This window comes from Chlamydotis macqueenii, chromosome 13 (assembly GCF_036417535.1).
Source record: "Chlamydotis macqueenii isolate bChlMac1 chromosome 13, bChlMac1.mat, whole genome shotgun sequence".
NCBI classification, from domain to species: Eukaryota; Metazoa; Chordata; class Aves; order Otidiformes; family Otididae; genus Chlamydotis; species Chlamydotis macqueenii.
Window position 1 is genome coordinate 11,406,717 of NC_141568.1, and position 26,346 is coordinate 11,433,062.

At 38.9% G+C, this 26,346-nt stretch overlaps 1 protein-coding gene across 1 annotated transcript in view; it reads left to right on the forward strand.

Moving 5' to 3' along the window:
- Nucleotides 1-467: 467 nt before the first annotated feature.
- RHPN2 (rhophilin Rho GTPase binding protein 2) overlaps nucleotides 468-26,346 on the forward strand; it is a 30,601-nt gene continuing 4,722 nt past the window's right edge. Inside the window, exons 1-12 of the mRNA XM_086758209.1 lie at nucleotides 468-643; nucleotides 11,581-11,696; nucleotides 14,796-14,924; nucleotides 17,594-17,669; nucleotides 18,686-18,763; nucleotides 19,434-19,558; nucleotides 20,488-20,654; nucleotides 22,960-23,147; nucleotides 24,452-24,608; nucleotides 25,064-25,183; nucleotides 25,282-25,476; nucleotides 26,167-26,243. Of these exons, the coding sequence (XP_086614335.1) occupies nucleotides 575-643; nucleotides 11,581-11,696; nucleotides 14,796-14,924; nucleotides 17,594-17,669; nucleotides 18,686-18,763; nucleotides 19,434-19,558; nucleotides 20,488-20,654; nucleotides 22,960-23,147; nucleotides 24,452-24,608; nucleotides 25,064-25,183; nucleotides 25,282-25,476; nucleotides 26,167-26,243 (1,497 nt within the window). The 5' untranslated portion in view covers nucleotides 468-574. The remainder of the gene's footprint in view (nucleotides 644-11,580; nucleotides 11,697-14,795; nucleotides 14,925-17,593; nucleotides 17,670-18,685; nucleotides 18,764-19,433; nucleotides 19,559-20,487; nucleotides 20,655-22,959; nucleotides 23,148-24,451; nucleotides 24,609-25,063; nucleotides 25,184-25,281; nucleotides 25,477-26,166; nucleotides 26,244-26,346) is intronic.

Below are 26,346 nucleotides of genomic sequence, written 5' to 3' on the forward strand. Positions count from 1 at the left end.
GGCCTGAGGGCCACGCCGGCGGTCCCGCACACCTCACAGCCCATCGCAGCCCCCGGTAATCGTCCCCGCGGCCAGGGGCACCCCCGAGTTTGGGGACCAGAGCACCACGCTGAAGGACAGCCTCCCCGCGGGAAACCTCATCTCCCGGAGGCGGGCACCGGGCCCGGGGAAAGCTGGCGGCGGCCCCACGGTGCCGGGGGAAGCGGCAAGAGGCGAGCGGTCCCCTCGGGGCGGGCACCCAGGCTCCGTCACGCTTCAGCGGAGCGCAGCCGCAGGGCCGGGGAGGAGCGCGGCGCCGGGCTGCGCTTCCACTCAGTCACAGCCACCGCCACCGCCCGTCCCTGGACGAGGGACACCTGGCCCGCCCGGCCTTCCGCGCACAGCGGCCCGGGGGTCGCCGCGCGGACCCCACCGGGGACAGCGGAGGGGCAGCGCTGCGGGGCGGGGCAGCTCCTCCCCGCCACCAGCGGAGGTGGAGCCGGGCGTCGCCGCGGGGCAGCACCGACATTTCCCGCAGGGTCCCCGCGGCAGCGCTCGCCTCGCAGCAGCAGAGGGACGGCTGGCTCGCCCGGAGATGACAGACGCCCTGCCGCCCCGCGGCTGCCAGGCGGCCGAGCCGGCGGAGGACGGCTACTTTCGGAAGGTGGGAGGCGCGACGGGGGGCTGTGTGCCCGGGGCAGCCCCCTCCAGGGGCTTGTTGGGTTTGGTGGTGCGCTGGCCGCCGCTGGCGGGCTGCTTTCTCCTGACCGAGCATCGTCAGCTCCGGCCCCGGGCGGTGGGGAACGGAGGGGAGACGGGGACTGCGCTCCGGCTGAGCGCGTCTGCCTGCCAGGGACAGGGACAGGGACGGGGACAGGGACGGGGCAGGGGAGTGCCCGTGCCGGGCTCCGGGGCGGGGGGGGGGGGAGGCTGTGTACGTGCTGGCGGGCGCGACCCTCCGCTGTCCCTTGGCCAGGCTTCACCTTGCAGGACAGGAGCACTCGTACCTCTACAAAATGAGTGAAATTCCCCCTTTTTTCTTTTTCTTTTTTTTTTTTTTTTTTTCCCCTGCGCTCGTTCCTGTTCGCTCCTGGCTGCATCCCTCGCTCACTCTCTAGCAATCGCCTTGCGTACCTGTAAGAAAGTTTACCGGAGTAAGGCAGTGAAGTTAGCAGACTCGTTAGGAAGTTTTTAGTGAACATCTGTCCCATATACTTCTCAGACTGAGTGGGCGGTTTCTGCCATAACCTACACCCGAGTTCTTTCAGCAGAACAGTAATTATAGTTAAGTATCGCCGGTACCGCAGCCGCGGGGGCTCCTGTGAACTTCACCGGCGGTAAAGGGCAGTACGGGCCGAGTCCGGGGAGCTGTGATTCAGCCTTCCCTCCCTGTTTTGAAGCTCTCCGCGCCGGTGACTTTTGCTGATGGGCTTCAAATAGAGGTATAGGTACACGAAGGTTTCCATGTAGGTTCTGGAATCCGAGACCATAAACTCTCTATTCTGTGGCGGAAAAAACATCAGGTTGTTGCTGCTGCTCACCTCTGCACAAAAATATCCCTACAATGCACTTCAGCCACCACCTGGGTTACAAGGCAGGGAGGCACATATGCTTTACTCTGTTGCCCTCTTTATGGGCTGGTTTTTTTTGCCCCTAGTAGTGACCAAATTCATAAGCCTGCAGGAGCTTAAGCAACAATATTTGCCCTTTAGCAGAGGAAACGCAGCCAAAAAGAGAAAAGTTTTACCTGTGCCAGCCATGCTGCAAGGAACCAGTACTGCCGTACAAATAACTAGACAGACTGAAAGAAAACTTTGACCAAATCTTGTCTGGTTTCTTCATCTGAGTAAGCGTACTATAATATTTGGTGAGTAGTCACTTCTTTCTTAGTAGTCCATAGCAGGAAATCATGAAGTGTGGCAAAGTTGTAATTATTTAGAGTTTTCACAGCTATGTTTTCTATTATGGGATGCTCATAGGCTGCCTTCAGGCATGTTAGTAAGAAAATTGACATTTCATGAACTTGTTAAGTTAGAAATCAACTCTTCCACCTGTTTGTTTTTACTAACTGAAGTTTAATAGCCAAGTTGTGCTTCCTAAGTTGTAAGGGGAATATATCTTCTGCACTCATACTTGCTAAAGGACCAAGTTTTTAACTTAAATTGTTGTGTGTTAAGGTTAAGTTAATAGAAACAGCATTACATCAGTGTAAAGCCCATATCCTTGTCAGGAATGAAGTTTTCTCATATAAGAAAATACTGTTAAGATAAATTCTACACCTAATTATGAACATCTTTGATACTTTTGAATTACTTATCTCTTAAAGCAGTAGAAAATGGATATGAATATGATACTAAATAAATCTTGATGAGCCAGTGTTGCAGTGGAACATTGTTCCCTCTGTTCACTCAGATCTTTGAAAGATTCATCCAGCTTATAAATATCTTTAATAAAATTGTAAACTTCAGATCAGGCTAGATGTTCAAAGCCTTCTGTCCCTGAAAGTTAGGTGTAAGCAAGAAACCAGTATTTCTTGTTATACATTAGTTGAGTGGTCTCAAAGATCAGAGCTTTCATTCCAACTCAGCAGTTCTAGGAGAAGAGGGGAGGGGAAAAAAAAAACCACAAAAGCAACCAAAACCCCAAACAATCCCATTCCTGGACTCTTGAACAGATACAAGCTGTATGAAGACAGGCTGAGAGAGTTGGGGAGAAGAGAAGGCTCAGGGGAGACCTTACAGCCATCTTCCAGTACCTGAAGGGGAGTTATAAGAAAGACAGGGAGAAACTCTTTAGCAGGACCTGTTATGATAGGATGAGGGTCAATGGTTTTAAAATAGAGGGTGGTAGATTCAGACTGGACATAAGGAAAAAATTTTTTATAATGATGCTGCTGAAACACTGGCACAGGTTGCCCAGAGAGGTGGTAGATGCCCCATCCCTAGAAACATTCAAGGCCAGGTTGGACAGGGCTCTGAGCAACCTGATCTGGTTGGAGATGTCGAGATACTTTGGACATGGTAGCTTTAGGCCTCACATGTTCATCTAAATGGTATGCTAGGTGATTTAATGTAATTGAAACTAGTGATTCAGCTGTTTATGTGTGTCCATGGGTCTTTCTCCCCGCCCCAAGTTCCTTTGTATGGCTTTCCCCTTCCTTTTAAAATTACAGTACTTTTTGTTTTCCTGAAAGGATTTGAGGGTTGGTTTACCAATTTCATTGGTGCAGAATCACATAAATTTCCAAGGCTAGTCCTTGTGTTTTTAAATCAAAAGACTTTACTTAATGGACATTTTTATTCTATAAACTGTGGAGCAAGATGAAAACACTTGCTTTGTATCAGTCCTGCTCACAAAAGGGCTTCCAAGCACTATTTACATAATGAGGTTGCCTTCCATACTTTGCAAGATTATTGTGCACAATGAATTTTTATAATTGAGAAAAAAAATTAGCCGTTCATACAATATCAATTTGTTTAGGACTCTTGATATTCTTGATATTTTCTTTTGATAAATGGATTACTGTGGGAAGTATGCTCAAATCTCGTACAGTGCCCTTTTGTGTATTACGCTTTTTGAAGTCTTAAATATAGCATACCAGATAACAGCCCTCAGTATTGCCAAGATGCAATATGTAAAACAACTTATTTACTTAATTCTTCTTTAGTGCCTTTTTTTTTTTTTTTTCCTCCACTTCTGTAGGGAGGCGGCCCTGTAAAAACTATGACTGGCTCTACGTAAAGGGCTATGACCAGAAACGAGGAAACAGATACACAATCCTGTTTCCTGCTTTGACCTCTGTTGCCACACTAGAAAGTTAGGGTTGCTATGACACTGCCAGGTGAGTCTCATGGGTGGCAGCTTCTGCAGTCCACTTGCACCATTCCTCAGACTCCCTCTCTCCATTCCCTTCCAGCTATGTCAGAGCTGCTCTGTAGGGTCCTTTTTTTCTTTCCCTTACCCCATTCTGTCCATTACCTTCTGTTCCCCATGGCAAAGGCCTGTCATTTATATAGCCAAAATTAAGTTTTCCTTAAACCTATAAGATGCTTTAAGGTGGCCTGGATGCTTTTTTAAACAAAATATCTACTTTAAGGAAATTATCTGTGCAGCCACACAGGTTATACACAACTCTGACAATGTTGCCTCTGTTCCCTTCCCCTTATATTTCTGTTTCAAAACAATCCTTTAATAATTTGATTATCTACAGCCAAACTTGTGAGAAGGATTTTAGTTTTAAAAACAAAACAGACGACAAAAAAAAAAAATTCCTTCCTGGCATCCTGAAGAGGATATGGCAAAGTGGAAGAAGCACCTTGCTTTCCATCAAAAAGAAGATGGAGCTTCTGTCTAGAACTTTATACTTTCTGTGAAGGTAACGCACCAGGAAACTGGTTCTGCTACTGTTTTGTTTATCTCAACCATCACACGCGGATAGCTTAGTTCAGTATATTCCATGGTATGTTGCCAGAGCAAATTGTACCTGTACTCTGGGTAGTGCAAGTGCTTTTGGATCGTCAGCCTTGTGCCTCGACCTCCTCTGCGCAGAGTTCCACATACTTTCACTGTTACTGGCAGCAACCTGCAAATCAACCATGCGTATCCTGCACGTCCATCCAAATTCTGCCCCCGGTCTTTCTTCCCTATGAAAGAGTCTGTAGTCAGCAGAAAAATAATAACAAAACTAATGATATGAGCAAAGAATTTGTTTTAAAAGTAGAGCAAGGCATTCAGACAGGAAGGATTTTTCAGCAGACTGATGATACTTAAAGCCAGTCTGTCCCTGTGTGCTGCTTTGCTTATGCAAGCTGCTTCTCCCACCTCTGGGGAAGTTATTCTTTAAGCCTGCCACGGCTCTGTGGATTGCTTGGCCTCTCAGACCTTTTCCTGTTTTTTTTTAGTTACTTTTTAATTTTTGTGGGAGAAACAACTCTCTTTTTCAAGCTGTTCTCCCCTTCTTTTTTGTTTTCTTTTCTTTTTTTCCATTACAGCACACCACCGCACTTAACCAGTACGTTTTCACAAAGTAAATATCCCCAAAACACATCAGCATACAGAACTCGGGATATTTATAAAGCAGTACTCAGCCAGTCAGAGGATCCAAGGCTTGTGTGGTGATCTATTAGTAGGTGATGCCTACCCTGTTTGGGATTTTTTTTTTTTTTTATGGGGTGGGTAGTTGCAGAGCAAGGAAGAGATATCTAGCAAGGTCTTTCTACTCTATCTTTTCCATCTTGGTTTACTGCTTTGTGACACCTTATGCAGACTGTAACTTTTCAAATTTCCTAATCAGTCAGGAAGTTGCAATAAGTGATAAGAAATAGACATAATCCATTTTCCAGGCTTACCCTTTTGCTCTCCAAGCATCTGCTGGTACAGCACTAAGCATCCAGTCTTCAATTTGGTTGTTTTGGATAGCAGTCTATTGTGCTACATAGAGGCAGAGCAGTAGGACAGCTAGCTTAATGAATCTTTAGATTCTGATCAGTTTAATGAAGATGCTTGTTTTCTTTTATCTTCCCTGTCTTAAAGCTTTGGTTCCATCTGTGAGGCTAAATACTTGTCATATAGACCAAACTGATGATTCAGAAAGAAAGACAATATATATTAGTCCTCCTTGTGAAGAGAAAAGGCTAAAAACAGAAAACAAGCAGTTCCATAAATGAAGCACTAGGCTGAAAATAATGATGGGTACAGTAACCAGCTCATGAATCAGCACTTCCCTAATTAACTCTCTCTCCTTCCCCTCCTTAGCTTTTGGGGTTTCTTTTGCAGGGCTTCCCCCCCAACTGTGGTTAATGTATCAGTTTACCAACCTGCTATACCTGTGCTTCTGCTGGAGTTTAGCTCATGTGGTTCTTTTTAGTCATTAGTAGCCAGGCAACCATCAACATTAGCATTGACAGAGGAATATTTATTTGCCTGTTTGTTCTCTTTCCACTTGTCTGGTGGGACAGAAACAATGTTGTGATGATTCACACTCCCTGTCATGGCATATCCACTCATTGTATACAAATTCATAATACCCAAAACTGAATGTGAAAACTAAGAATCATCTGAAACTTGGTTACTCAAAAGACAGACGTCTCTGAAATATTAATTTTCATTTTGCTTAGAGAGCAGTGTGACAAGATGGAATATTGTATAGAAGACATATATTTAGAATTTAATACAATAATTAGTTCTAAAACTTTATATTAATCTTTGGGGTCAGGCACTTAGAACTGTAACATACTTGTTCACAGCATAAGTAGACCAGGCTGTGGAAGAGCAGATCTTCCTCCTCCCCACTGCTCCTTTTTAACTCAAATAAAACTTCTACTATTGAAAGACTTGCAGTATATAGCTAAAATTTCAAAATTGAAACATGCAAAGAGAAACTTTAATTATAGTAGTAGAAGAAGGTAAGGAAATAAATATAAAAATTCAGTAGTACTTAGGATCAGTTCAAGAAATACTGGTGTGAATCATGCTGTTTACTACAATTGCTATGACAGCCAAAAAAGTTACGTGCATAAGTTAAATGACGTACACGTTTAAATATCTGGAGGATATGGCCATTTGCGTACACTACTGGGTTTGACGAGCAGCACAGGTTGCTCTGGCTGGAAAGGAATGTTTTATTTTAAGTAAGAAGGCACACCCAGTTTCAACTCCGTGTCACCTTCAGACAGTGTATGGCTCATCTTAAAAGTTCAAACCACTACTTTATAACTCATATTTATGTTAATTTCACATGCTTACTGTGATTACTCATTGTTTGGCAAACAGTCATGATTTTTCTGTCCATCGCAACTGGATTTCTGATGTTAAAAAATACTTCTGTCTTGAAGCAAGAACTTCCTAGCATCCAAATTAAATACAACTGCTTCTTTATTTGGAACCCATACTTTTGCGAGCTGTCTTCCCTCTGTGGCAGGTAATTTCTCAAGGCCTGGAGCTGAAACTTGGAAAACCACAAGGATATTGCCTATACCCTTTAGACTGCGGGATTTTAAGGCTCTTGCAAATGGGAGATAAGCACTGTTGCCTTGTACAGAGGCAAGACACTGTCCATCCATAGTTAACCTGGAGTACCTGACTACAGGCTTGTCTTGCTACCCTCTCTGCCCCCATGTAATCTGTAGAATAAAATCTCCCCAAAATTCCATGCATGTCCTGAACGGTCAGTCAGCCACTTTCTAGCTCCGCTTGAGCTTCTGCTGTTGAGCTGCCTGTGCCTGGTCTGACAGATAGCATCGCACTGAGATCCCACAGGCATTTATAATACAACTGTTTGCCAAATAAGCATGTGTGGGATGATGGTTGTAAACTTAAAAATAAAACCCAGTGGGATATCCTGCCACCTAAGCTCAGGCATTAGTTCTAACAAGAGATGAGCAGCAATCCCATTGGAATCTGCCAGCACGTTCCAGTAATTAGTCAGAGGATTGCTATCAAACATGCAGGCCCTGCACAGGCCAACCTTCATTAGGAGGTGCATGTTTCTTTGTCCAAAATAATTGTCTGCTTCTTTCAAGAAGTTACCTGGCTAGGTACATAAATAATATACGGCAAGAATCTATAACCCTTGAGCAAGTCTTGCCTCTGGTAATGATACATTTAAAACATATCAGTTTCCTGATTCTGCTGTTCAGCAATACTATTCAACCAAGCAGGATGAAATAAAGTAGCTAGCTAACTGAACCTTAGGTTTAAAAAGCTTTTATGGGTTCAGGAGCTAAAGATAATATTTAAGCACTTGAAACACTTCTTTATGAAGTGCAGCTATGCTTTGAGGGGAAAAAAAGGCTCAAAAACTGATAGCTGAGTTTCCTATTGGAATTTGCTTCACAGCATAGTTACTCAATTTAGTTGTCTTTTATTTTATTCCCGCCAAAATGCATGCAATGTAAGATTAAATAATAAAATCTTGGTCATTTTTGCACCTTCCTTAGTAATAACTGTTCTTTTGTTGCTATTTAATTAATAATTTTAATTTTAAATAATGATTTTAATGTGTAAGCCAGGGTAAAATCCAGTTCACTCTCCGAGTCGTCTTGTCTTGGTAAAGAAATAAACAGTAATTAAATGAAGCTTAAATGAAGCATCTAGCATCCTGTTGACAAGAAATGAAACAGTAGGTGTGGAAACCGCTGGGAAGTTTGGCTGCCAGATATTGTAATGAACTGAACATTAACATTCTTGGGCTTGTCCAAATGTGAACCAAGTACAAAGGCTGTCTGGGAAAGGGATCTCTAACATGGAGGAAGAAAAAATGAAGCACTCCCTTGGACCTGTCTGCTAAGTAACATTTTAGTACACAGAATTTGTGCTATACACAAGGGGGAATCTTCCCCAGATTGTGTATATCCTGTATTTTTTGCAGATACTGGTTATTTTCACTGTCCTCTGTGCAAACTTATACCCATCAGTTTTCTGGCAGTCTGATTACAGTAAAAAGTTTAAGCCTGCAAATGAATTCAAACTGGCTGAGTGGCCCCCTTCCTGTGCAGGAGATGTAAAAAGCAACGTTTTCTGAAAGGTAAAATACGAGTTCCTTAAGCCTTGAGAAGTAAATGGGAGGTATATTCTTGCAGCAGGGGAGCCTATCCTGAAAACAGACTCCTCTATCCACAAGAAGCCTTTCATCAAAGAGACAAAAGTGAAGCACTTCCAGGCACGCTGGAGGTGATACAGATACTGCAGCCTCTCAGGGCCATGTCCTCTTAGGCCCCAGGGCTGTTTTTGCATCAAAGCTTCACACAGAGATTAGTGGCTGGTCCTGAAATGCAGGGAAACATTTCTGCCATTTTTTCTCTTTGCGCAGAGTTTAAGACCACTGCAATTTTGCACTCATCGTTCACTGGCAGCTTGTTTGATTTCTAGGCTGGAGCTTGATCAAAGATCTACTGAAATAAACACACCACTTCTCCAGAGCTTCTGGGGCTTGGGAGTCAGGCAGTTGATATTCCTGAAAAATTTCCCAGAAGCAGAGCTGTAAAGAAGTATTTGAATGATGTAATGAAACTTGTTTGGCACACAGGAAGGGCGGGGAGTTCTGTAAAGAAGTTGGAGCTTTATAGAGAAAATGAAGACAAGGGCAAGGCAAGGATATGTTTAGGAAGGATGCTTGGACTAAGTGGTCAAGAAAGAAGTTGGAAGAGAGCATCACAGACCTATACAGGGATATAGAGATGAAAGGCTCAAGATGAGAATCAAGTATTGAACGCAAAAAGCAAGAGGAAATAATTGGCAGGGTTCAAATGAAAAATGGCATGGCTAGAATGGAAGGAGAGAAGACTTTGAATACCAGGAGTAGAGAAAGATTATACAACACAAAGTGGAAAAAATAACAAAGTGGGAAAACCAGTGGCAGCCCAGAAAAAGAAACGGGCTAAGAGCAGAAAGCAACTTGTGGATATAAGACCATGTTGTACCTTCAAGTGTGCCTTTCTTATGTCTCGATGTATCAATGTGTGTAAACTAGCATCAGGTATTTGGTAGTTAAAGGACTACTTTTAATTCGAGGAATTAATAAGTTTGCTACATGTGCGTGTCCTCTCCAGTAAGAATTTAATCTTCTGTGTATTATGCTTGCTGCCAGTGCTTTCCCAACGGAGAGAGTATAAACCGCGCACCCAAGTTTTGGGCTTCTGCTGTAATTGGTACTTCAATGCAGAAACATTTCTGCAAGAAGAGTAATTTCATGTGGCATGTGTTTTCAAGTTATCTGGCAAACAGCGCTTCTGAAGATGTTTGCACAAACTTCCTTTAATTTCACCTATTTATTACAAAATTTTCAAACTGGGAATTTAAAATTAACAATGTTAGGCTATGTGCTTTCTCAGTTGAACTAGTGTAATCTGGATTGATCAGCTCATTTCTCTATTGTCAGCTCAATTTGCCTTCACTTGCCAACTCAAATAACAACTGAACCTCAAGCAGATGATTAGAACTTCATGTTCTATTTAAATACTTGCTTTTATTGTGCTGGTATGTAATTTCCTGACAACTCATAATTAGAGCTTGTTGAGAGACTTTTAAATGCTATTATATCAAAACCTTTTTTTTTCTAGTCAAAACTAAGAGGGTGAGGTCCAAAAATAGTGCATAGTTTAGCGGCTGGAGTACTTGAGGGAAGACTTGTATTGGACTGATCTGAGCCTCCTTCCTGTGTAATGCATGATCCAGTGGGACCCTGGTAAGGTTTGTAATCGTACCCAGTAAGGCCACTCAAAAGGATGTGTTTTTTTTTAAGGGTAAGCCTTAAAACAGAGTGGTCTTATCTGCTTCAAGATCAGTAGTTAAGGGTGCACGGATGTGCTGGTTTGCTATAAATGAGTATGAATGTTCAAATATATTTTATGTTTATAAATGAGAATTATTATTCAAATACATTTGATATTTTTTAAAAAGGGGGCAGGGGTAAGGAAGAAAAAAGTGGAAGTGAAACTTCTAACCTATTTTAAAAAGGTGTTAAGATTCTGTTTCCCTCAAAAAAAAAAAGACAAACATGCATTGCTATTAATGTATAACAGTTTTAGCTTATCAGTGCTCACCAGAATACAATGCCTCAGTCCTTCTCAGACACTTGTGCTTGTGTAAGCTGTGCATGTACATAGGAGCATCCTTGTAAATTCTGAATTTTATGCTTTAAGGGCTTAATTTGATGAATATCCAAAGGTATAATCATCATCTTATCCCATCAAGCTCTATTATTCCATATCCCATCTCATCTTATTCCATTTCACATCTTACTTGATACTGAGCTATCAATATATAATCTTAGTTTGGCCAACAGGTAACAAGAAAAACTAATGGGCAAATAAATAATTGCATCTGGCACTGTGAACATACACAGATAAGATAACTTATAAAGCTTATTCATATTTCACATTTTTGGTGCAGTATGCAAAGGTGCTATTGGGTTAGGGCAGGGTAGACTGAAAGATCCAAGAGCATTTCCTGGGTGTGAAGAAGAGCCATGCACATAAGCAGTAGTGTGCCAAAAATAAGTTTGAGATGTAAAGAGAGGAACCTAGGGATGGATGGGTAGGAACTGTACTGAAGGTCTGAGCACCAGAAGGAAAAAGAGCAGAGATTCTTAAAGGTTCTTAAAACTGTGAGCAGTGGTGCCACCAAAGCCTGTTTTCTGGTAGAGTTGTATTTCAAGGCTGCTTATGTCCAAGTATGGAACTCTGATATTTTGCAAAAGTTAAGCAGAAGCTTTGATAGGAGTTACTGCCCTACCAGATACTGTTTTTATGAAACTTGTAGAAACTTAATAGCACTCTGTCAAATTTGGTTGTAATTGGAAAATAGCTTCAGAAGATTTCTGGGGGTGGACAGACGGGCTCATATGTTTCCATAAGCTTTAAAACAAATATTTTCTGCCTGGATTTTAATGTTGAATGCTTTGGTCATGGTGTCTCTTGCTTTTTAATGACCAAGTTTGAGAAAAGAAAGACTGTCAGTCATTCATCACTGATGTCAATGTAGTTAATTTGTATTCATACAAAACCCATGCCATTAAAGTTCACTGAAATTCAGCATTGCTCCTTTTTCAGAGTCTATTCCAACAGCAACAACAAAAAAAAAAACTTGTTTCCTTAATTCTAGGGATGTAATCCTCTTGCTGAGACTGGTCGAAGCAAACTGCAAAATCAAAGAGCTGTCCTAAACCAACAGATCTTAAGAGCAGTAAGAATGAGAGCTGGTGCTGAAAATCTTTTAAGGTATGTGTCACGTCTTCCTAGTTTTCTTGCTGGTGCAACAAAAGTATTTTAAAAAAAATTGTTTTATACTCTCTTAGTTATTGCTTTTTCCTGGTCTGCCTAACTGCTCCCCTAACATGCTGCATAAATCACTGCTGGATGCTCTGTGAATCTCGCTGGAGTTTTTTAATTCTATAACTCTATGGAGCTGCAGCATTAAAAGCTATAGAGCTCTATAGTGCTATAAAGTGCACTTTCAAAGCTGCTATGTTGTAGCAAAGGAGATGAATGTTAGACTATCTTATGTTCCTTTGTTGGATCAGCGTTATTGCCAGTGATAATGGCAAGTGAACCTTGCTGAGTATTGTGATGGGTCCTTTTTACACCTTAAATGAAATGAAGGTATTGTCACGATGCAGTTGCTTTTTCCAAGATCCGTTAGATCCGTGCTCCACTGTAGAAAGGACCATCACTTGGCTTTATTTACTCCATGTAGTAGTGATTTAGGAGTAGGAGGGTAGCGCACATCTAATTTGAGCTGGGTTACAGTTGCCACCAAATTCTCCTACAGTTTGAGGTAACTGGAAGAGACTTTGCCCTTTATCTGTTATATTTTGTCCACTAAATCTTTTTTTTTTAAGATGTAGTTTCTTACGTGGCTGTCCCTATAGGAATAGCCTTATGTTGACCCTGTCTTGAGGCTATTGCATCCAGTGATTAACTGCTTAGCAAATAGTCCTGTAGCTTTCCAACAATCCATTCCTCTGTTACACAGAACTGAAAATTTCCACAATACTCATTTGCAGTAGGCTCCTGTAGTGTCTGTTTCTCTGCAACTGGAGGAACAATGAATCTCCGAGAACAAAACAGTCAATATACTTCCCTCAGAAAAGTGAAAATGCTTGGATAAATTAACTTTTCTTAAACTTGCCATTAATTGATAGGTTGTCCTTTGCCTGTCACCTGCCTTTATCTCCACCCTTGGCAAGTGAGGTGATATGTCCAAAGCTTACATAGTTTTAGCCTCCATGACTGACTGTATTTTGCTTTGTTTTCTGGTAACTGACTTAAGGAGTAAGACTTAGGGTCTTTTGCTACCTTTTGTATGCATAGCAAAGCTCTTGTATCTGCTTTCAAAACGGAGCAGCGTTCATTCAGTAGATGTTCTTGCACGCCAGGCTTACTTCTAAGTTATTAAAAATCTAAAATGAATTTACACCTGTTAGACTATTAAAACTTCCTAGTTCTTTGAAAGAAGTAATTTTAAAAGTAACCTTACCACTAGATAGTTCACACGACTAGACGTGTTTACAGTCTCTTCAGGAAAAACAAGGAAACGAGCTTTATGATTTCAGATTCTATTTGCCTTTTATCAAGTTCTAAAAGAAGCAAACCAACTTCTGTCCATAAGAGGCCTCCTGCAATAGGACTTGAGAAAAAACTGGAAATGCAGGTTTCTTTAGGTTTGGCTGAAAGTAAACACTGGGCTTGAAATAAATGATCCATACAGTGCAAGGACTTTTGTTTTTATAACTTCTGAAAGTTGCCCTCTCCTTTTAATTGTCTTTTTTTTTTTTTTCCCCCTGTAAGTTCTGAGTTAAAACTGAATTCAAAGTAGAGTTATGTGGATCTCAAGGATACCACATTGCCCCTGTTGCTATCTTTTGCCATTTGTCATTACAAAATATGTCTACAGTGCAACAACATGAAAAGATAATCAAATTAACTCTAAATTGGCACGGACGTTCCGAGCGATACAGCCATATTAGAGAAGTTCACCTGGATGGAACATTGGTGTTTCTGAGAAAGATATTAGAATCCCTCCTGTTGGAGGCTGGTAAGCTAGGTGAAACGTGGAGCCTTAATGTTGTCATTAAATTGCTGCTAGCATCAAAGCTCGCCCAGTTATCTATGTGGTGCTGCCTTTATCAGGGAAGATCCACTCCACTCTGTATTTGTGTCCAGCTTGGCTTATGCAGGCAGCAGATGTTAATACTGTTTAATCTAAGCAGTCTCAGGTATTCAATAAAGTACAGCTCAGAAAATCCAGATAACACGTATTTATAATACGAAGTACAAGCTTAGAATTTTAGCCTTGGAATAACTAGTTTTTCACTAAGGTGCTCCATAAAACTGGAGGATTGTTCCAAGTGGAGCCTAGAAGCATGAAAGAGTTGTTCATAAATATTTATGGAGCGGAATTTTATCTTAAAATAACGGTAAATGCAAAATGCTATAAACTTATTTTAAGTTTGTTGTTATCTAATGATTTGAACTGCCTAATATAGGAGTACATATCTTAAGCCTGGATGTAGATCAAGGCCTTTTATCTTAAACTCACATCTGTGGTTATAGATAACAGTTCGAGTCTCTTGAAAACTAACACTGTATGGAGAATCAAGATAGAAATAGTGATAAAATATCCTGAAATACACAGATAAGAAATCACACTGGCGTGCAAGATACTAACATCCACTGTGCTAGCAGTTCAAAATGTTGTCATGTAAGTATATAAATGGCAAAGGAAATAAGCAAATAAAAAAATCCTATTTGCATCCGACAAAATAAAATTCTAGAGAAAATTGTATGAAAAAGAAATATCTTTCCACCTGTATATTTAGTCGTAAAACATTCTGTAGTAACACTTTTATGGGAAAGTTATTTTCTTTTATTTTTAAGATGAGAAGTCTCAACAGATCATTATTTAATTTATAAAGTGGGGAAGTCTTAAAAAAAATCTCCTGATTCCCCCCAACCTCCACCCTCATATCTTCTTCTAAGAAAAGATCACATAATCTGAGAATAGGATAGTGATTCTGTTTCAGATCCTTTAGTTTTGTTGATTTAATGTATCTGAAAAAAAGCTTGACCCTTAGTCACAGAAAAAAAAATTAGCACATCACAAACCTTCTGTGTGTTGTTATCTGGAAATTATCCCAGGCTCTCTCTTGACAGAAAAACCTAATAAATTCTGAAACATGAGGTCTTGTATCATCTTTTAAGGAGAGGGGAAAAAAAAAAAAATCTTAAAAATGCTGAGAATGTTAGCAAGGGGGGCAACCAAGCTTAGGTACAAAATGTTTTCCTCAGCAATAAAAAACTATGTGTCTCTTTCTGCAGAGCAACCACCAACAACAAAGTACGAGAGCAAGTACTACTGGAACTGAGTTTTGTAAACTCAGACCTGCAGATCTTAAAGGAAGAATTGGAAGGACTTAATATCTCCGTAGAAGTTTATCAAAATACAGAGTAAGTATAAAGCTAAGTTACTGAATTATTAACAGATCTTTTGTTTACCACTGGAAGCAAAATTGTTTCTAGGTGAATGTGAATGTTGGACAATAATTGTGTGAAATAACAGAGAGCTTGATAAGAAGAGAACATATTTGATGGTAGATTTGTTGACTAAGGGTTAGTCTGCATATTTGTTTTTCACTTGGGAAAGGTATGTACCAGTAATCCTTAGACAGGGAGCTCCTTCGTGGAGGAGAGTATTGCGAGAATCGAAAGCTCTTGGGGCTATATGGGGAGACACACGGCACCTAGCAGAATTTCCAGTACTAGAGTGGCTAATTGGTTCAGGGCATTCTAGGGTGGGCAAACCTAGTGTTACAATATCTGTTCTCAAATGTAGTGCATATAACAGTCCTTTTTTAGCTGGAGAATAGAAGTATAACCCTGATTGGGAGCTCAAAGCAGACTTGACGTAATCTTTAAAGTGTGCGCTTCTGTGACAGAAATTCATAAATTAGCTGGCTAAACCAGGGAAGTTTTTAGCAGATGAAGTAAGAATTGTTCCAACTTTAAAGAGCACACTAAACTTCACATTGCAATGAATTCCTCAAAGATAAAACTTCAAAGTTAAAGATTATTAATTGCCTGAATACTGCAATGATTTTTGTTATCAGTTAGATGCCTTGTTTCTCCTAAAACTATATATTTAGTATTTTGTTAATACTAGCAGCTCAAGACACAAATTGAAGTGCTTCCTGTGAGGGGGGTACTGTTTCGGATCTCAGCGCTATTTTCAGTTAGGTGTTATCTTCCAGGTGGACTACAAGGAATTATTAATGTAGAGGGACTAAACACATTTCCAGTGGGGTATCTTTCAACTCACCTGCTCACCTGATGCAAAATATCTACATTTCATTTTTCTCAAATAAACTTGTGCTGAAGTTCCCACCCTCCACCTCCATGGCAAACTCCTGCTTCCCCAATCTGTTGTGAATGGTTACCTTTCTGATACTGTTCATTCTAAACTCTAAATGCTTTTTATGTTCCATCAGCTAAAATAATTCACTCCCTCTGTAACTGCTCTCCAGCCTTTCTTTCATAGCAAATAGCTATTAATAGTTGCTCTCCGAATCTATTGTGCGTATAATCAACATGAGGTCATGCCCACTTTGCTAAGTTACGCTGTATTGCGTTACACCAATCTGAATGGTTGGCCTTTCCAGTACTTGCACGCATCTCGGCTGGACTGAGAAGCATGACGCTATTTCTACTCAGTTCTGGAAATCCAGGATCACCTCCCCATGTTCAGTGCCCCCATGATGTTGACTCCATGGGTGTGGCACCTTGGAAACTTAAAAAATAGAAACTCAGTTCCTTTAAATGACAAATGCTGGTGCCTACAGGGACTGTGGGTGGTACTAGAATTCATTAAATCAGCAAGTTAGGATTTCTTTTGCGTTTGTCTCACTTCCTTTTGGGGAAAAAGCCTTGATATAATCTGTTGGTAAAGTGGTGTGATTTTTTTCAAAATCAGATGATTTACACTACCTGCAGTGGTGTTTTGGCTCTGTATCCTGGAAATCCTTTTCAAACTAGCAGAGCCACTTTCAGGATCATGCCAGCCAGCTTAAGGACTTTTCCTCTGCTGAGGAAGCTGCACTCCTACTCCTGCCTTCCCAAGATGGAATTTTCACCACTAAGAAAGTGATTTTGCTAGCTTTGCTGATAAGACCATGAAGGAATCACACCCATGGGATTTTGTAGTTCGTAATGGAATGCTCTAAACAATGATTAGACAGTCAATCAGTTGTTTTCAAGAAAAACAAAAATGCCAAACATATTCAACAAACTATGTACCTGGAACCAATTCTAATCTTTGTTTTTTATAACTGGGTAATATGCTTAGTGGGAGAGCAATATATGTAGCTTTTGAGGGATAAATGGTGCTCTGTAATTCGTAATAGTCTTATTAGCTAATGTTGTTATTACTAATATCCAGGGTTAAGTCTGTGATATAGGTGTGTATTCTCTGGAGAATCAGATTTTTTTAAAGTCACAGTTGTCATCCTTATTGCCCTTTGATATTTCAGAGGTTGACTTGTTCAGAGAGGAACACCTAGCACTGTCTAGAAACTAAGGAGTTCTCAGACTTCCTATTCTTCGACCTTTCACTGTTAAAGTTTGTATATTTTGGCCCACTTTCCCCTGTTAGACGCTCGTCACTTTTAGATATGAAACAATTGGGAGCATGTAAAATATTGATGATAGCTATTGATCGTTACCATAGCTCTTACCGTGGCAGATCTCCTAGCAGCTATGGAGCTGTTTTCTGTCCATATAACTTGTGCAGGTTTATAAAGGTTATGCTAAATTGCAGTAAGCCAGCCTTTGAGAGTCTCTGTTTCTTTCCTTGAAGGAAAAGGAAAGAAGGCTCAAATGAGAGAGGAGATTTAAAAAAATAAAATAAAAAAAAAGTGCAGCCAAGTGCACTTTCCTCATTCTCTTCTTGAGGAGTCATAGGCCATTAAGCAGACTTTCTTGGACAGGAAGGAACTGTTATAAACTATGTACCTTTTACCTAAACACCCATCAGCATACTAACTTTCACTAAATGAAACAAAAGTAATTATCAACAGACAAACAGAAAACAAATATTTCTGAATATTTTTGTTTTTTTTCCATAGAGAGACTTTCAGCATTCCTTTGGTACCTCTTGGCCTGAAGGAAACCAAAGAAGTGGACTTTACGCTCCCCCTCAAGGTAAATTTGAGATGTTTTTCCAAACGAATAGTTGACAGAAATAACTTCCATTTCAGATTTGTTTAAAGAAGTAGAGGTAATTTATGTACAAATTATTTTTTGTTAAATTTGCCCTAAAACTGAGATCACAATGTGTTTAAAAATTAACCACCAATTATTTGGGTGGTTGCTCATATCTAACTAGGACAAGGAGTAAGAAGATGTTATATGAAATCCTACTCTGGAGACAGTAGAGCTCAACCAAAGAGAATAAAAATTCCCTCTACTGTTTTTGGTTCCAATAAAACTATTAATTACTACTCTAAGTGTGAAAAGAAGTAGTAATTGAAGTTTTACTCAGCACACCAGTGATACTCCAACTTGCACTAACATAGGTCAGTTGGGAAGCAGTGTTGCAGCATTAGCACTGCTTGTTTGTTGGCTAATATACTTTGCTGGCTATTTAAGCCACCTTCTGTGTTTTTTGGAGCATTTTGTATCGTGCAATGTAGATTTTTATCTCATGGTAAACCATCTTCTATCACCGCAGCATTTGTCTCTGCTTTTACTTCTGTTGGTTAATCTCCATGGTCGGATTATGGTACCACTTTATGCCATTGAAGCTTTGTTAATTTAAGTGGAATTTGCCTAATATAGCTGACAAGAATTTGGCAGTCTCTTTCTGTTAACAAGTTTTTATGGTCACTTGATTCCCTTGTTATTTTTGCTAACAGGGTTCATTTGTCCCTTTCAAACCCACTAAGTGTTGTTGTTTTAAAACCTAATGGAGTTGATGGTGTTTGGTTCCTTTACACCAGACTGAAATTTCTTGTCTCAGATATCAAATCAAATTATTAGTTTTATTATCTTTTTCTAGTCTCATTGCTGTATGTTATTGTACGATTGACTGGAAGGGAGCAGACATGCAAACCAAAACTGAATCAATTTTGTAGTGTTTGCAACTGCAGAAAAAATAATGAATAGTTTATGTTAATTTTAGATATTACAATATTTTACCTTTTTTTTTTTTTTTTTAGGACTTTATTCTGGAACATTATAGTGAAGACAGTTCTGAGTATGAAGATGAAATAGCAGATCTTATGGATCTGAGACAAGTGAGTTCAAGAATGGCATACCATGAGGTCTTTTAATCTGCAGTTGTAAATACGAACATTTGTAAGGAATCAGAATATGCCACTATTACTTCTAACTTACCATATTCTTACTGACTTAATTTCTGAGGTACGGAACATGAATCTCCATTGTCCAAGAGCTGTACAATCTGAGTAAAGAGCAAGTGAAGAAAAGGATGAAGTTAGGAAAAGTGATTGAGCTATTGTCACAACTATGTAAATTTGCAAAGCTAAGAATTCTTATCTACCTTTTTTACTTTAAAGTATTTTAAATCTAGCAGGAAGAGTGTTGAAGTTAATTCATCTGGCAAAATATTATAGTAGAATGGTGGTTATTTCTAACTATTGTTTCTTTCCTGTATTATACTAGAAACATAAACTTTTTTTTTGTAGCTTTCATAAACTACCTACAGTCTTTCTTTAATTAACTCTGAGACTTGCCAAACTGCCTTTTGCTTCCTTAAAGGTTACGTGCTACTTCTGTGCAGCTGAAAAACTGTTATTTGGAATGCATCCATGTAGCCTTAAGCTTACTGTTCTCGGATTCCATGCATTTCTATGTCCAAAAGAAGCAGAGCTTTATCCTTTGTGTTTCAGTATTCATCCTGTAACTCAACAGAATACACTTAATTTTAATCTACTGTATTTTAAGGCCTGCCGCACTCCTAGCCGAGATGAAGCTGGCATTGAGATGTTGATAAGCTATTTCCTTCAACTTGGTTACGTAGAAAACAGATTTTTCCCACCCACCAGGCACATGGGAGTTTTATTTACATGGTAAGTGCATAGTTCATGTTTGTCTCTTGTCTTTTTTTTTTTCAGAACACTGTTAATCATTAACTGTCTTCTGTTTAATTTGAAGCACGTCAGTATGTTTCTCCCTCCCACGCCCTGCAGTGTGTGTTGTCATTTTTTTTTTTTTTAGTGTTAAGAGTAAACCTGAATACAATACACCCTATTCATGCTTAGAGTGAAGCCATTGGCTAGATTACGATTTGAACTACAGGTTAGCACAAGGGAAAATGAGATAAAATAATCTTAATTTTGGACAACTGCAGATGTTTCCTGGACTCTGAACATTGGTGCACGAAGCAGATGGGGAATGGGTCAGACCTTAATTCCTATCCTTCAATTTAAGAGCAGCATTTGGGCCAGAAAAGAGGAGGAACAACTTAATATATTATAGTGGAGTGTTTACTACATCTACGAGCAAAATTTGACTCTGAATTCAGAATTTTTATTTTTATGATGAAAAAAGATGACTACCCTAGAGCCAAGAGGCACTGTTAAATTTCCAGTCATAACTGCAAGAAGGAACTTTAAAATACAAGCTACAGAGGATCTGACCATACCAACAGTTGATCTTTGGCAACATCTAAGTATGAGAAAATAACAGCACATATGGATGCTTCCCTAGTATCTCTCAGCCTCAGATGTTTTATAGGCACTTTTGAGTTAGATATAATATGCTTATGGAGACACTGCTGTAAAACCTGCTGAAAACTAAGCCTCAGATAAAGCTGTTTTCTGGCTTGCAGCACTTAGATTGTCCTTACAGTACACAGTGGTATTTCTGTTCACCTTTATTTTCACTGTAACAGAACAATTAGTAAGAATTCCACTGCTCTTCTGAAAAATAGAATGAAACCTGTTGTTTCAATGGACACTGATGATCTTAACAATTTTTCTAATATTTGTTTCCCAAGGTATGATTCCTTCACAGGTGTCCCAGTGTGTCAGCAAAATCTGTTGCTTGAAAAAGCTAGTATTTTATTCAACATTGGAGCCCTCTACACCCAGATTGGAACAAGATGCAATCGTCAGACCCAGGCTGGACTTGAAAATGCTGTTGATGCTTTTCAGAGAGCTGCAGGTACAAATCTAAAAATACTGGCAAGGTCTTTAGGCAAACGTTCCTAATCTCATCCTCACATCTTCCAGATTTCTGCATTTCCCACCAACTTTATTACACAAAAAAGAGAAACAGGGAAATTCAAGAAGCCTAGTGAAGAGCTGAGATGAAGCTGTAATTCAAAACCTGGAACTGCAGTCTGAACATGCAGATAAAGACAGTGAATACTGTGGTTAACCATTAACGAACTGTAGTTCAAAGGTCTGAGTAATAGCCCTAACGTTAAGTGCTTCACTGTTCATTCTTTGTTTCACATAGCTGCGTCTACCTCAGTGATATTACATTGGTGTACAATCTGTACAAGAAACAACTTAAAGGCTTGATAAAGGATTTAAAACCTAGTTTTCCAAATGATCTCTTCAAAATTAATCTTACCGTGTTCTCTGGTGAAACTTGTAATTCGTTGCAAGTTGACTACGTACTTCTCATAGGTTCCAAAAGCAAACAGGTTCAAAGTAATAAAACTCTGTCTCAAGGAAAGAAAAACACAAACTCTAATAAAGGGAATAATATAACTTGAACTAAAATCATAGAATCATAGAATGGTTAGAATGTTATACAAGTTTTTGTTTTGGTTTGTTTTTTTTCAAAGTAGATTTTCTAATTTTAAAAATTATGCTACACATAATGCTTAAAGACATTACCTATATAATTAATATGTACTGTAAGGTTTATTTCTGCACTAGCAATCTATGGCTACTGGTTTCCACTGTATGGGTAGCTTTATGAGCTACAAACTCTGGACTGCAGAGTTGGATTGTCATAAACCCCTGCCTTTGAATACACAGCTATTAAAAAAAAGAGAGTATTTCTTCATGCATTTATTAAATAAATTGTCTTTCAACCTTTGTATTTAATGTAAAAGAATTTCAATACTTGAGAAATTTCTCCATTTTTACAGGTAAAATATCACTGCTTTTCACTTCAACTTTCACTTCAACATATTTGCAGAACAGAATTAATTCACAAAACTGAAATGCATCATTTGCTACTACAGTACCTTTGCAGGGCCCCAAAGCAATGTGCTCAGGAGGCATATCATTGTACCTGTGCATGGCTCTGTAACTGCTTGTTATGTTGGTAGAGACATGATATAGAGCATGTATTAACTGTTTGTGCTGAATGGAAGATATTGCACAGAATTTAGCCTCAACAAAGCACTCAGCGTGTATATGCTTACCACATAAGCAGAAATATGTTGAGAACACAGAAAAAAAAAATCCCCCTGTACTTTCTGTTCCTTTCAGCAGGGCACTCCATCAGTACTTGGGATGTGCCTCTAAAAGTTGGGAGTTCTTTCTTTTGTTGCAAAAAGACAGAGATGGCCATAATACAAATTTTCTATAAGGGCATATTAATAAGTTAAAAGATACAAGTGTAACACAGAAAATGAAAAAAATCATAAACTGGTAGTAGGAAAGTACAGCACAACGTGGCCAGAACTGAATGTCATGGCAAGTAGTAAGATTACAGAAGCTGAGACACTTCAAAAGCAGAGGTCTTATCCTTACACTTTTGTAGTATTATCAGCAATTAGCAGGCTAGTAGAACTTACTAAACCAGTTGGATGACGTGCATGCTGAAGGTTACGCTTCCATCCGTAAAACTGTTACTTAATATTTGCACTACAGTTAGTGTTTGTTTTTAATTTGATAAATGATAGAAACGATTAATATGTTGGTGGAACCAAGTGTCTAGAGCAGAATCTAATTTCACCCTATTAAATATATTGTTCTAGTTAGAGGGATGAAACTCAGCCTTCATTGGGACACACAATGCACTTAGCAGCATCTGAAAAAGATATTAATAATAAGTTAAGTTTGTATGTCTGTGTTTTTTCCTTCCATCCAAGGGTTCTACTGTCACCTTCTTATAGCTGCATAGATTTTTTTTTTCCTTCTTTTTTGTCCTATGTATAAGCCCTAGACTAACACTCCCATATACAAGTCACATTCATTTCAGCACAACTTTATGATCAATCACAAGAACTGTTACAAGCAAATCTGAAGGTACTGCCCTTAAAAATGGCAGCTTCTGTTGCTCCTCTGAATTGTAATTTTGACAACTGTGCCTGGAGACATTTGATGGGAATGCAAAACAAAACCTGTAAGTCAGTCTAATTTAATGTGTAGTAAGAATCCCTTCAGAGTGCTGTAGTGCAATACTAGAAAGTATACTTTCAGTCTTAATTATTATGGTACATGCTAGAATTAAGTTCACTTGTTTCTCTCTTTGTAATATTGACAAAACCATTTTGTAATTTCAGGAGTCCTAAGCTACTTAAAGGAGACCTTTACTCACACACCAAGTTATGATATGAGCCCAGCTATGCTGAATGTACTAGTAAAAATGATGCTTGCACAAGCTCAAGAGTGTGTTTTTGAGCAGATTGGTCTTCCTGGAATACGCAACGAGTTTTTCACACTAGTGAAAATGACACAGGAAGTTGCCAAGGTAACATATGAGACCTAGAACTGAGTCTTTAAGTTAACTGTTTCCAGTGCTGTGTTTCTAGCTATAGCCTCTAGACATAGTAACAGAATTTATTAAACCTAAATGCTAACAACCGTTACTGAAAAACAGAAGTAACAAAGGACAGCTCACGAGCTACTATGAGAATCACAACCTTTCAGAAGATAAAAGCACTAATAGCTACTATTTCAGTATAATTATTTTAGAATTGTTAGGATTTTTTTAAAAAAAATTCTTAATCCATGAAGTTTAATAGAAACATGCTGGAACACTTGGGCAGTAAACTTGCTGAAGGTTTTTACAAGCTATTTATCATATTACTTTTTCAAACAGTACACGTTGTCCACAGAACAACATAAAAAAGGACAGGGTTGTTTGTGTTGGTCTCTGTTAAGTACTGAACACAACCTGTCTGTTATTTCCCAGCAACTGGAGGTATGCAAACCTACAAAGTCTAAGTCCAAAAGAATAACTAAATTGTTACTGGGGGAAGGACCCTGATGAGCAGAGTCAGATTGGTAGCTGCATGAAAAATGGAGAAGGCAAGCTGTGCCCCAGAAGTTAGTGTTCATACTTGATTGATTGAGATTGTTGACATCAAAAATTGGGTATGCCAACAAAAGATGAATATACTTTCTGAGCCATTTCAGAGTAGGAGATATATAATTGGTTCCATAGTAGATAAATGGGCAAAGCCTTTCTTACCAACCCTGTAAAGCCACCCTGACTTATCTGTAGGATTGATCAGCTCCAGGGGAAAGCTTCTTGGATTCTGTCACGTAGAGTTGTTTTGTCGATTAAAGCAGGATTCACTGCTCGAAAAGCTATTTTATTTCCTCTGCATAAAGAATAGTAGCCCAGTTTTAACTAGATCACGCAAACTTAAGGCTAGATATGACTCGACAGTTTCAGAAGTGAAGCACAAACCTATTGCATAAGTAATATGCTTCCCCCGTTTCTTCAGCTGAATTAACCTGATGAGATATATTTGTAAATTAAAAACAGTTTATTGTATGGTGTTTTTATTGAACTCTGAATTCATATAGATTGACTTAGTCCATCTGTTCTTGTAGAAAGTTGATTTACTTTTCTTGTAAGGGAAAAATCAGAGATGGAATTTCAAATTTTCTCAAAGCTTATTTCCAACCCTTTCTAACCACCTCCCCCCCCCCACCCTTTAATACAATGCACATGAAATTATCTTAAGGCTGAATATATTATCCCTTACTTAAGCTCCTAATAACTAATGTTAAATTCTCATACTTCAATTCTGTGCTTTATTTTAGGTGGGAGAGGTTTACGTGCTGCTTAACACTGCAATGAATCAGGAACCAGTGAAAGAGAATATCCCCTATTCCTGGTCTAAACTGGCACAGATAAAGTCAGACCATTACAAGGCTCTGGCACATTACTTCATTGCCACCATTCTGTGTGACCATGAATGTAAGAATCCTACATTTCCTATATATTCATATAAACAATAATAAACACATAAACAGTTATAATTTAAGAGTAGGAGCCAGGAAATGTAAGGTTTCAATGTACGTTAATTGGTGGCCATTTTCTCATTCAGACTTAAGGCCAGGCTTTTTTGTCCTTTACAGAAGAATGTGAAAGTTCAATAAATTAATTTTTGCAGAACAGAAGAAATGTTATATGCATTATATGCTACTAAATTGTTAAATTCTCATCAGAATGTTCTGGTGTAATTATTACTTGCATACTGCAGATAACAGCATTTATAAAAGTCCTAAAAACTAAAAATTCCAATCAATATATGTGTAAAAATATTTGACTACTTTTGCAGAGAAAGTAGTAATAACTACACAACAGTACACCTAAAGGAACAGGGCACCGAGAGATGTGTAACGGTTAATGTTCTGTATCAATTATTATAGTGCAGTCTGGTGATGATGAAGATCAGCAGGAGAAAGCCTTCTCCCAGTTGTATGACTACATGCCTGAAGGACTGATGGTTCTCACAGTTTTAAAGGACAAAGTTCAGAGAAAACAACTAGGTAACTGCCAGTTTCAGCCAGCTACTAGATACAATTTGAAAATTACCTTGTATTTATTGCCTGTGGGGGACAACTAACAGTTTCTCATTTTTTGTCAGGGAAAGCACATTTACGCAAAGCCATTATTTACCATGAGGAAGCTCTAAGAGTCTGCGGTCTGTGCAAAAAGCTTCGAAACATTGATATTCTTCAGGAGGTTCTGACAGCTGCACATAAGCGCTCACTTCTAAAATATGCTCAGCAAGAGACAGAAGATGACTTTCTCAGTCTAATCCAAGCTCCAGATATCCTTCGTAAGTATATACAGCTAGAAATAAAGGGTATCTAACCATATATGTATATGCTTTCATGGGGATATGCCTTTATTTTATATATATATGTATAGATACATAATATGCATCTATACATAATATAAACAATGCACAAGTTGTGTATTCTACATTTGAGTTCAGATTTCTTACACATTTCCTCAATCACAGATAAATGAATTTTGTTACAGCTGCTTTACAGTGTTTCTATTTTTGGGGTAGATAATTTATTATTTAGAATTCAGCTTTTTTGGTGACTATCATTTGAGCTAGAAAAAATTGAGAAATTTTAAAAGCTAAAATCGTACAGGGGAAACCTAATAACTGTTTCTTGTAGCAAAACTCTTGTACTGGTCTAAGTTGATAACTCAGTTTGACTGCTGTTGGTTCTTCATACCTTAGTTCAGCTCATCCAGCTCTTTCCTCCTTGGAAGCAGTGGGAAAGAATGAGTGCTGGTTTTAAATATTAAGTTTTCTGTATTAATATTATGAGCTCTGAAGACACTTTTAAGGCAATTCATGTATTTGTCTTGCATGTTTCCACAAAAACGAGGTTTTCTACAGCCTAATTAGAATTCAGGTGAAGTTTCTATCTAGCTTGGAATGCAAGAAAAATAAATTTGTCTTTTAACTAATACTTGAGAGAAAATTAATTTGTTTTTCTTTTTATTTTAGCTAAGACGGAGTACAAAATAGAAACAATCACTCCTCAGTTTTCCAAGGTGAAAGTCAAAGACTTCTTTCACAGGCTGGTATGTAACATGCTAATGCCAACCAACCTGTCATTTCACTACCAAGTATAAATTCACTCTAACGGGTGGGAAGAGAAGCAAGTATTGTAGCCTGAAAAAAAAA